Here is a 12,490-nt window from a genome sequence, read left to right on the forward strand (position 1 = left end):
GGGGTGATTTCTCGCTTTCTGTCTTTCTCTGTCTCTTTGCTGAGTACACAGGCCCTATAGCAAAAATCTCTCAAAAAAGAGAATATCATTATCTGCTCTCTTCATTCCTATCTAAAAGTATCTGCCATACATGTTTTTCATCCATTTAGTGTTTCATTGTGATTTTAGGTTTTTGCCTTAGGGCACGTGTACTCACCAGAAAGAGACAGAGAGAGAGAGAAAGAAGTCACTGCCCCCTGCCCCTCGAGGGTAATGGCTCTGCTGTAATCCCTTCTCCTTTATTCTCCTCTCGGGATTTTGGGCAGGCACACACGTATTTTCAGGCTGCCAGGTCTGGGACCTGAACTGCAGTCAGCCATATGGGAATCCAGCGCCTTAACCACCTGCTGGTCCTCCATTTACTTTTCAAAATATTTATACCTCCATTCTGCCCCTATTTCCAGGAAGGGTTCAAGGCCCCTGAAAATTTCCTGCTTTCAAGTGTGAAATGGGACAAATGGAAACACGATGATTAGGACCACCAGAACAGAGTCAGAAAGCCATCTGGGGGAGAGTCTTGCATGTTTCCACCTGGAACGAAATGTAAACCTTGGTCCACTTCACCCCTGTGCCAGGCTTCGAAACAAGGCAACCGAGAAATTCAAGACACACACCAATACCTTACTGGCCTTCTGTTTCCTGGACATCCCATCTCCTGTCATCTCTCTGGTAGTTCCTGTAACCCAGGAGCACAGCCCCTTCACAGCTTTTGCTATTTCAGCAGAAGTTTCACTTCCAAGAATGCTAACTATCTTGCAGTGTCGTATAATTTTCTGCTTATAAAACCCTAACTACTTTCTGTTTTCTAGCCGAACCTGTTGTCTTCAAGCTGCCTCATAAGGCCCAAATAAAATTTCTATTCCTTCTAGATTCCATGTTTGAAATTCACTGACACAGGAAGGTACCTGGCAGGACGTGAAGCTCTTCTGTACCCCTGGGGAGTGCTTTGTAACTTTCTCTTTCTCTTCCTCTCCCGCAAGTGCCCACAACTTTTAGCAAGTTTAAAAAAGTAGGAGGAGAAGGAAAAGTAGGAGGAGAAGGAGACAGAGAAGGAGAAAAGAAAGAAGAAGAAAGAAGAAAAATAAAAAGAAGGAAGAAGAAGGAGGAGGAGGAGGAGAATAATAGAGGTTCATTTGGCTCACGGTTTTGGTGGCTAGAAAGTCGACAGCAGGAAAGCCGGTGGGAGCATGTGGGGAGAGGAAAGGGGAGAAACAGAACTCTCTACCTTCTCCGTTTGTCCCTCCTATATCCCCAGCCTACCAGATAGTGCCACTCACATTGAAATTGGGTCATCGACTCTCAGTCCATCCACTCACATCCCAATCTTATCTGGCAACGTGCCTTCCTGCACTGAAGTCTTCCTTTCTCAGTCCACTCCTCACTGAGCAAGAACTCACTCCTTTTCTCAAGAAAGCATTAATCCATTTATGAAGGCAATGCCCCCATGACCTGAACACACCCACAAGGCCTCACCTCTTAAGGGTTTCACCACCTCCTAACACTGTTAAGTTAGGGACCAACCACATTTCAACACATGAACCATTGGGGGACAAATCATCACCTAAACCATGGCATAGATGAAGCCCTTGCCAGTTGGGCTGTGCACCCCTGGGGCTTCTCAATGAGACTAAGGAAGGAACAGATGGCTGTGTTTAACTTCAACAGTCAAGTGTGCCTGTCGGGGTTGGCATGGCTTCAAGACTGTCTTCAGATGGCAGACTCAAGACAGACAAGGCTGTGTTTTATGGGCAACTGGAGAATGGGTGGGTTTTGCCACTTGGAATGTGTCACATGATGTAGGATAGAAAACATAGAAGAGAGTGTTTGAAAAAATGAACATTGGGTAATTGGTCTTCAACAGCTTGTCCACAAGAGACAGGGCCATGTTTCCGATACCATTTTTTTCTTTTCTTTTCTTTTCTTTTTCTTTCTTTTTTTTTTTCTTCTTCTTCTTCTTTTTTTTTAACCACTTCAGAGAGACAGTGTAGCCTCCATTTAAGAATGCATCTCTGGAAAGCTGGGAGGGGGATTTCCCAGAGGGCTTAGAATCAAGAGGGCCTCACCCAGTTATAGCTTTCATCAGTCGCTGAAATGCAGCTGATACTTCATGGAAGCATTGTGAGACGCCCCCCCCACCTACCCACCACCCTCTCTGGGTGTCCTCACAGCCTCATGGGGTGAAGGCCTGGCCCCATGGGAGCAGGTAGCCTGGGGTTAAACGATGACTGTACCTCAGACGGCAGGTTCTTTGCTGGTTCTTTCTCTGGGGTCTTGTTCTGAAGAGGGAAGTCAATGCTGAGGAAAGGCTGATTTCTTCACGACCCAGGAGACAGCACACACTTTGGCTCTTACCTCAGACCTGCCACCTCCCAGCCATACGACTTTGGGCGAGTTGCTACCCCAAGAACTTTTAAGGGTCTTCAGATGTAAAATGCTGGCAGGTAGAAGGTGGGACCCAGCATCCCACTACGGGCCTGGCTCCAGCATAAAGTAACGGGCCCTCAGTGGCACTTAGAAACCCGAGGCCCTTCCCCAGGTAGAGGCTGGGGTCCGCTCCTGGCAGGAGGCGCCTTTGCTCTCAATGTTCTGGTTTGGGCACATTCTTCCATGTGCCTAAGACCTGGTCCTGGGCCAGGAAGGCAAGACTGATTACCCCAGGAGAGATGATGAGGTAGTCAGAGAGCCAACAGGATCACGGGGGCTGGAGGCATTCTCACTGCTTACTGCTCGAAGAGGCTGTGGCCAAGAATCCCGCCATCGAGGTCTGCTGGGGTGGGACTGGGGTAGGGACCACCTTTCACCACGCTCTCTCCTCTGCAGTACAACCAGGCCAGCTCCCCAGGGCTCAGCCCTGATCTACCAGAACCCTTCTGTCTGCAGGACAAAGGCCAAATTCCTAAGTCACCTCTGGGCTGTTCCTTGGCTGCGCCTTGAATAGTGAATATTCTCCCTCCCGACCTCTCCAAACCCATTGGTTCCTGTTTTCAATGGGTGGCGAGCTCCACCTCCCCCTGGAAGCCGTCCTAGCTCCTCTGCGATCCCAGGCTGGAAGTCCACCCCTGTCCTGTGTAACCACAGCACTTTTGTCTCTGAACTGCCCTCCCTACTCCCCCTTCCCAGGGTGGAGATCTTCTTGAGGCTGGGACCTGGTTTGACTCAGACTGTGGGATTACAGTGTCTAGCTCGACATCCCAAGGCAGTAAATATTTGTCCAAGGGCTGCAATGAATGCATTCATGGCTCATTACTTAGGGTAAATAGGGACTACTTTAGGTGGCAAGTCACAGGTATTGGCCAAGCATGTCTGAACGTTAGTCATGAGGAGTTAAACCCTGCTGCAGAGAGGCGTCCAAGGAGGTGAGGGGTCCTCAGGGGCGTGTGTTGGTGGGGAGTAGGGCGGGTACGTGCAGATGCAGCATTATCCGTTTGGATCCAGCCACTCCAATCCGTTCCAATCTAAACGCAGTATCTTCACAAAGTTTAAGTTCTTCAAAAGTGAGCAAGAATTGTACGATTCTCTGTTGAGAAAAAATCTAGAAGTTCTTAATTAATCTGAAGTTCCGTAAACGTTTAATGCCTTTTTTAAACTCAACAAATTTTTATTGAGCAATTACTAGTGCCAGACACTATCCTAACCACCCTGTGAGAACATGAACCCATTTATCCTCGAATTAGCCAGTGGGGTAGGTGCTGTTACAGCCCTGCTATGGTGGTAATGTCCCTGCCAAAACTCACCTTGGAGCTTAATTGCCAGTGTAATGGCATCAGGAGGTGGGACTTTGAAGGAACGCGTAGGCCATGTGGGCTCTGCGTCATGAGTGAATTATGGGTTAGTCATCCGAGCACTGGGCTTCTGACGAAAGGGTAAGTTTGACCCCCTGTCCTTCTGTCTCATTTCCGCCTTTTGCCTTCTGCCTCTCACTGTGGGATGACCATGCCCAGATGCCAGCTCTGGACCCTTGGACTTCTCAGTCTCCAGAATTAAAACCAAATACATTTCAGTTCTTCATGAATTATCCAGTCTATGGTATCCTGTTGCCAGCTGCAGAAAGTAGATTTAGACATTCCCCATTTTACAGGCGAGGAAACAGCCCCAGAAGTTTTACTTCCCCAAGGTCACATAGCTGGGAAAGCAGGAGGGTGAAGTTCACAACCAGGTTGCTGGACTCCTGTGCTTGTCTGCTGTGTGCTTCACATCTGAGCTTGGGAATAACACTCCTCACTAGACTGGAGTTCTACACATCTTGTTTCTTAAAGAGAGTGTGACTGCTAAGGGGTATTGAAAACCCACGGCCTAGCGCAGACTTCCCATTTTACAGATCTGGACACTGAGACCTGGAGGTGGAGCTGCCGGCTTAGCCATGCAGGGGTAGAGTGGAAAGAGGAGCCTAGGCTCAGTGCCCAAACCCTAGGACTCTGAGACTCCCCTGAGACCGGAACACTCCTTCCTCCACAGCAGTGGCTTCTGGGTGATCAGAAACTAAGCTTGGGAGCTGAGTGGCAGCTGGCAGAGGACAGGGGCAGGCTTATCTGGGCCTGACCCGGGTTCTCCTGCTCCCATGCACTGTGAGCTCCTCTCCGAACCTGTTTTGCTGTCTGTGGACGGAGTTCCCCAGCACGCTGCTCACTCAGGTGTGGTGAGGGTTACATGAGGCCATCTGCATTTGCTCAGCAAGGACCCAAGGACTTCCTCTCTCAGGGTGATCAGCAGAGAGCCTGGAGGGCAGAGTGGAGCAGTAAGACCGTGGTGGTGACCATGACCTCATAGTGTGGGGTGGTGACTGTGAGCTCATCCAGGGAGAGAGCCAGGAGCGAGCATACAGCACAGAGCGACGTACGTCCCGAGCCTTTCATCAACGTGGGATGTCACACAGGCACTGCTGGAGCAGGCAGGAGCAGGACAGATGCAGCTGCCACGCAGCCCAGCACACCCGAGGAACATGGAGGCGGCCACGTTCGGAACCGTCAACACAAGGCTGCCAGGCCTAGAAGAGTGTGTGAACAACTGAGGCTTCCCAGCCGCAGTCAACAAGTGGAACCGCTGCCCACTGCGGGCAGGCCGGCCCACACTGGCAGCAGGTGCCGGACCCGTCCTCAACCTCAGGGAAGGAACTGGAGACTCAGACACGCCTCCCTGGTCGGAGGCTGTCTGTTGTAACACCCCCAAATGACTACAGTCCTGATAATCTCCTCCTTGGTACCCGAGGGGGTTGCTTCCAGGAGGCCCTACAGATACCAAAATCCATGACACTTAAGTCTCTTATGCATGGGGACTTGAAAAGTTCACAAAAAAATGGAATAAAAGCAAAAGTTTATTTTGGTATAAAAAATTTCTGAAATCCATGCCCATGAAAATCATCTCTCTTAATATGTGTTTTTCCACACCTTCTGAAAACCCCCTTGTATAAAATGGCAGAGTATTTACATATAACCTATGCACATCTTCCCATATACTTGAAATAATCTCTAGACCACTTATAATGCCTAAGAAACGCGGTGCAGGCATGCTTTATTTATGTATTTCAGAATATCTGCAACCCCAAGTCAGTTGCCTGCTTAGGTGCAAGAGGTAAGGTTACAGAAGGCAGACTGTGTAACCGTGTGGAGGTTTCGCTGTATGTGATCAAATACAGGGTACTCTTTCATAAACACAGCACACGGGGAGGCAGTCCCCGAACCATGAGTCACCATGTAGGCTCCCTTTCATCAGCGATTTGAGCTTCAAAAATAATGGTGACACTGCACTTTTCACCTTACAGGATCTGAGCTGACACCTGGGCCGACACTCCATGAGTGGTGGTACCAGGTGGTCCCTGCCACTCAGCAACCCGAGGGTCTCAGCAGAGGCCTCAGGGGCCCCTCGCAGCTGAGGTGAGACAGCGTCTGCTCCTTGGCAGGGGGTGTTAACTACACGAACATCGGTTCTGCACCTCTGTAACTCCAACTGCACTGGTTTTTCGTTCTGAGTGGAGACACCCATTCATTCTCAGGCATGTAAAAGAAAAGACTTCTTTTAAACAAAGAAGAGAAGGAAAGGACTGTACGTTTCACCAAAGGTTTTTATTTTGGCTGCTTTAGAACCCTGACTTTCTGGTCTACAGAACTGAACAGTCAACTTTCTCTGCATACTCGAAAGGGAGGTCCTAGGGTCCCTTCTGTTTCCCAAGTCCTGGTGGAGGCAGGCAAAGCCTGTACACATTCGCCCGCCCACTGGACAGGAGAGCCTCCAGCAAGACTGAGGGTCCAGAGCTCAGCCTGGCCCTGACACACAGCCCCAAACAGCTGGGTACGTTCCCTTGGACAGGCAAACAGCTGTCAGGGCTTAGCAGAAACCAAATAAATAGGAAATGCTACCACTGAGTTTACACAGATGCGTATCGTTTCTTTAAAAAACAAATTCAACACAAGTAAATAAAGGGCAACAGGGTGTTTGGAGGTGGTGGGGAGGAGGAGGGATTTATCTGCAAAGTGATTGGTTGGGATCTGGGGATCTTTCTAGTCTAGCCAGGCACACGGCTTCACTCAGTAAGGCTGGGGTGGTGGCTAAAGACTGCATGCAATTTCCAGCAACGCTTGGCATTCAAAGTGGACAGAGCTGAACAGCCACGTCACGGGGCCCGGGCAGTCTACACACGAGGAAAAGGCCTCCGAAGCCCTGGGTTGCACACATGAGCACACACACGCACACACTGAGCTGTAGTGTTGCAACTGTCTGCCTGGGTGGCCACACGGGGAAGGGCCTCATGGCGCCATGCACTGAAGCCTGCCCCGGCTGGGGGCATGTCCTCACACCGCCGACAGGAACGGGAAGAAGAAGAAGTCGAAGGCGAACTTGAAGGCGCCGTGCACGGTGCTGCGCCAGTCGTGCTCGATCTTCACGTGCCGCTTGGCCGGCGAGAGCTGGGCCATGCAGTTGAGGCAGCTGATGGCCTTGAGCTCGAAGACGGGCCACTTGCTGCCCAGGCGGCCCCCGCGGGTGGGGTTCCCTTCTGTTTCCCAAGTCCTGGTGGAGGCAGGCAAAGCCTGTACACATTCGCCCGCCCACTGGACAGGAGAGCCTCCAGCAAGACTGAGGGTCCAGAGCTCAGCCTGGCCCTGACACACAGCCCCAAACAGCTGGGTACGTTCCCTTGGACAGGCAAACAGCTGTCAGGGCTTAGCAGAAACCAAATAAATAGGAAATGCTACCACTGAGTTTACACAGATGCGTATCGTTTCTTTAAAAAACACAAATTCAACACAAGTAAATAAAGGGCAACAGGGTGTTTGGAGGTGGTGGGGAGGAGGAGGGATTTATCTGCAAAGTGATTGGTTGGGATCTGGGGATCTTTCTAGTCTAGCCAGGCACACGGCTTCACTCAGTAAGGCTGGGGTGGTGGCTAAAGACTGCATGCAATTTCCAGCAACGCTTGGCATTCAAAGTGGACAGAGCTGAACAGCCACGTCACGGGGCCCGGGCAGTCTACACACGAGGAAAAGGCCTCCGAAGCCCTGGGTTGCACACATGAGCACACACACGCACACACTGAGCTGTAGTGTTGCAACTGTCTGCCTGGGTGGCCACACGGGGAAGGGCCTCATGGCGCCATGCACTGAAGCCTGCCCCGGCTGGGGGCATGTCCTCACACCGCCGACAGGAACGGGAAGAAGAAGAAGTCGAAGGCGAACTTGAAGGCGCCGTGCACGGTGCTGCGCCAGTCGTGCTCGATCTTCACGTGCCGCTTGGCCGGCGAGAGCTGGGCCATGCAGTTGAGGCAGCTGATGGCCTTGAGCTCGAAGACGGGCCACTTGCTGCCCAGGCGGCCCTCGAGGATAGTGCTGAACTCGATGAGGCTGCCCTGGCGCAGGTTGAGCAGCACGCTCTTGAACTCGCTGCTGGCCCGCAGCACGATGTCCTTGGTGATATCGTCCTCCTCGGGGCCGCGGGTGCCGTTGCCGCTGCTGCTGAAGGGCATGCCCACCGTGATCTCGAACTTGTAGCGGTCGAACTTCTTGATGTGGCAGGGGTGCTTGGCCAGGAGCTTGAGGCGGCAGAGCTCCTCCTCGGCCGTGGAGGTGTTGCCGGGGCTGCAGGAGGGGTAGGCCTCGCCGTAAAGGCAGCGCATCCAGTCGCCGATGAAGAACGGGAGCATGTTGATGGCCGACTCGGCGCTGTTGTCAATTTCGGTCACCCGGACATACTTGAAGCGGCCTGTCCACGTGACCCTGTGGCCCTCCAGGTGGCTGCACAGGATCTGGGTGCGTGCCATGTTGGTCTCCTTCCAGGCCCGCGGCCCGCACAGGAAGCCGTACTGCTGCCAGGTCAGCGTGGAGTTGTAGACCTTCATGCCCTCCGACCGGTACACGTAGAACCAGCAGAACAGTACGATGGCCGAGATCCACACCAGGATGAGCTTGACCATGGAGCTGCGCGTTAGGGACTTCACCATCTCCACCACTGAGAAGTGGGCCTTGGTCCACCAGCGGAACAGCAGGGGCACGCTGCAGACAGCCATGGTGACCAGGATCTTGGTGAGCTCTAGGGACACGAACCACCGGGCAAACTGCACCACGCCCATGAGGGCAAGGCCAGCCACCAGGATGGGGAGAGCGAAGAGGAAGAGGAAATAGCCAATGGAGGCACGGACCAGCCCCAGGCCGGTGGACTCCAGTAGGATGACCACAGAGAGCTCGCACCACATGAAGCAGACCAGGTAGGGCACCAGGTAGCAGTAGGTGCCCTTGAAGTTCCTGAGCTGGGCCATGCGGAAGAAGAGGTAGAAGAGGTAGATGTAGAGCAGGCAGGGGACGCTGACATTGAGGACCACGAAGTGGCCGAGGGGCATGGTGAAGAAGGTCTGGCCAAGGACTTGCAGGTAGCGCCCGCCCACAGGCAGGGTGGGCAGGAGGGACAGCAGGCCAGCAGCCACCTCCGTGACCAGTGCCCTTCTGGTGTAGGGCTCTGCGGAGCTGCTCAGGCTCATGTAGCTGGTCACGGTGAAGAAGGCTGCGATGACGGCCAGCTCCGAGCAGGGGATACAGTCCTTGCTGGCGATGGGGAAGGAGAAGATGACGAAGACCACCGACAGCAGGAAGTGGGCGTAGGGCTCCAGGTGGTTCCAGCCAAAGTTGATCTCAGCTTGTTCCACATCCAGGTCAGGCTCGAAGCGCAGCAGCAGGTCGGTGAGGGTGCGGAAGTTCTCCCAGGCCTTGCTGTCCTGGAAGACCTTGAGGGTGCAGATCACCATGGACACGAAGGACAGGTAGAAGATAACCAGGGGGATGAAGAAGGCGAAGAAATCGATGGTCAGGTTGCTGATGATGAAGAAGAAGATGAGGGCGTTGATGTGGTGGGTGGGGATGATGGTGGACAGCCAGTGCATGCCGGCCTTGGAGGCCACTTCGATCAGGTGCTCTTTGATCTCCATGATGGCGTGCAAGGGGAACTTGACCACCTGGGGAGCAAGAGCGGCCAGGTGAACGCCAAGAGCTCCCACTCGTTCTCCATCCCAGGACCTCCTCTAACCACCTGTCCCTGCTGTTTCCACTGCTATGCCCTTGGTCCAGGGGGCTTCTCCCACCTTGGTTCCCTTCTCCATGGGCCCTCCCATGCTCTACGGCCCATGTGGCCCTTCCTCACCCTGCGATGCCTCCCTCCTGAGACAACACGGCCTCAGCCACTCATCTGGAGCCAGGTCTGTGTCTCAACTCTCCGGCAAGAGTGTCACTACCCTGGGTCTAGCTTCCCTGTCTACCATGGGGACTGTGCGTGTTACTGCATAAGATCAGACGGGGCTGGGACCAGCAGGTGGCATGTTGGTTAAGGTGCTGGACACTCCCACATGGCCAACCAGGGTTCGAGTCCTGAATCTGGCGACTTGCTTTCTCACTTTCTCTCTCTCTCACTCTCAACCTCTGTTTCTCTCTAGTCAAATTAAAAAAATAAATGAATGAATAAATAAAATAAAATAAATATTTAGGGGAAAAAAAAAAGATCAGACTGGGTTTTAAAGAGGTCGCCACAAGCTCTCCCATGAGGGGCAGTGCACAAGCACTCCAGAAAGTTCGGTACATACAGGGACAGCAGTCCCTTTGCTTAGCATGGCTCACCTGAATGAAGACATGATTCAGTTGTCACAGGGCTGAGTGGGAAGCTTTCACTAGAAGCATGAGACTCTGAGAACCAGCTGCCTGCTACCCCCACCCCACACTCTCACACCTGCACACACACGCGCACATATACACCCACCCCACACACGCTTACGCAGCACTCACATACTGCTTACGACAGACACGCAACCCCTCACGGCCGCGTTCAAAGGTGGTCCTCCGCTGTTACCCTTAGGCCCCACTCCCTAGAAGGGCACCAGTGCAAAGGGTAAAACCAATTCTCAGATGAATGAAGGGGCGGGACAGGTGAGAGGAAGCAGCTCAGGGAGGAGGGAGTGATTCTGCCACCAGGGCCAGCCCCACAGCCTGCTCGGTCTGTGCAGAACCTGCAGAAGCTCTCAGCCCTGTCAGGACACAGAGGAGACAGGAGAGAGATGACAGGGGACAAAAAGGGATAGTGCCCTGGCTGAAGACAGTGCGCATCCTCTGTAGTGTGGTATGGATCAAAGTGCAGGGACCTGGGCGTCTCCAGGGGTCCAGGGCACAGACCCTCAGAGGGCTTGGCCCTGCATGGGGCAAGGGGGCCTGGCTGCGCACCAGAGCCCAGCTGAGGGCTCCACAAGAGGGCCAGGCCAGGGCACTGGCGAACAAAAAGACACATCAGACCCTCATCAGCCCCGGGCCATGGGCAGTGCCCTCCTCCCTGGTGCCCTCGGGGTGCCTCATCTCACCCACCAGAGGGAGGGCTGAGGAGGCATCCGGCAATCCAGTGACAACATCAGACGTGGTCCTCACCACCCAAGGGCCTTGGCTATCAACTCAGGTGGCCAGAACACCTAGAGGCCACTGAGAGGAGTTTTCCACAAGGGTCAAAAAGGAACTTTCTAAGCACATGCACATCTACACATAGACACACAGGCATGTGCACACAGACGAGGATGCTCTTCCTCAGACTGGTGACAATCCGCTATATATAGAGACAGGCCCACACCTGTTGGGAGGTGACCGGGCACCCCAAGTGTTAGTATTTTAGCATATCAAAATGCTTGCTATGGAGGCCGAACCAGCCTTCCTGGAAACGAGCCTCCTCAGGGTTTCCCTGGAGAAACCCCCTGGTAGAAGACCAGGCCAGCAGAAATCAATAGCTACTCAGCCGGCAGCTGGGAGGGGAGGCTGCCATCGGCCTGCGCCAGCAGGTGCTTTGCCAGTTAACCCTTTGCAGGGACCTTGGTAACAGCAGGACCCACTGAAGGGCCAGGAGGCCCCGTGACCGCGACTGCCCCTAAGCACCACCTCCATCCCAACCGGACAGCACCATGGGAACCACCTTGGTTAAAATCAACCTGAGGGCCAGTCATGTGCTCTTCACCCACGGGGCTACACAACCCCCTCGCTGAGAAAGCAGCTCTAGACCGCACACCCGCACTGTCCGGCCTGTGCGAGGGTAGTGTGCAGGCCGGCCCACACGGGCTCTCAGGAACAGGCAATGTTCATACTGAGGCCCAGACGGGGCCCTGCAGCTTCCCCTCAAGCCCTTTCTCCTGGGCCGCCCCAAATTGTAGGACTACAAACTACAGTCTCCTTTTCTGTACCCAACAAATCGAAAGAAACTCTTCCTTGCAAAGGAGAAAAAAGTGAAATGAAAAAAACAAAACACACATATGAGTAAGGCATCTGGTCGTGTGGAAAGGACAGTGAGGAGCTCTCTGAGGCGAGCGAGCCTTCTGCTGCCACGGGACTGGGACGGAGAAAACAGCTTCCCACCCGGGGAGCTGAACAAAGGCCCACCACACCCAACCGGGAAAAGGCAGGTAAATCTAAACACCGGCAGCATTCCCAGCAAGTTAATGCAAAAACGTGAGGATTTAAAAATATCGTGAAATCTGTTCTTTGGAGGGTTTTATCTGACATGGTTATCTCGCACCTCGGGGCTCGGAGAGAGAACCACTTGGGCTCGGAGAGAGAACCACTTGGAGTCTGGAACATTCTTTGTGGGAGTAGCATTAACCCACACAGAAGCGGCTGTCATTTTTCACTTTGGGTGAAGAAGACCTTGCTGAAGTCTGTTTCCCTCTCTTTGTTCTCCAAAAGGCTATTAAAAGCTGAAACAGCTCTTCGTCTGCGGAGATGCCGATGATTCATTACCTTTCTCCTGCAGAGGACTTTCAGCAAGACAAATGGTAAGGGAATCAAAGTGCTCCGCTAGTTTCAAAAACTGAAGGAAACACAGAGCCTTGTTTATTTCTTGTCAGAATACTTTAAATATCTTTCTTCCAAAAAAGGACTTCCAGATATTTTACAGCACCAAGCTCAACACCCATAAACCGGGGCGATGTGCCATGTGCCGCCCAAGCCAGGAAGGG

General features: G+C 53.1%; 1 protein-coding gene across 4 annotated transcripts in view; it reads right to left on the reverse strand.

Annotated features, from left to right (window-relative positions):
* Positions 1 to 7,044: 7,044 nt before the first annotated feature.
* The window catches only part of WFS1 (wolframin ER transmembrane glycoprotein), a 42,086-nt gene continuing 36,640 nt past the window's right edge, over positions 7,045 to 12,490 (reverse strand). For all 4 annotated transcript variants that reach the window (XM_006153658.2, XM_014589833.1, XM_014589832.1 and 1 more), the window contains one exon: positions 7,045 to 9,472. In XM_006153658.2, coding sequence (XP_006153720.1) covers positions 7,661 to 9,472 — 1,812 coding nt within the window. In that variant the 3' untranslated portion in view covers positions 7,045 to 7,660. The remainder of the gene's footprint in view (positions 9,473 to 12,490) is intronic.

Source organism: Tupaia chinensis, unplaced genomic scaffold (genome assembly GCF_000334495.1).
Source record: "Tupaia chinensis unplaced genomic scaffold, TupChi_1.0 Scaffold000384_1, whole genome shotgun sequence".
In the NCBI taxonomy this organism is placed as follows: Eukaryota; Metazoa; Chordata; class Mammalia; order Scandentia; family Tupaiidae; genus Tupaia; species Tupaia belangeri.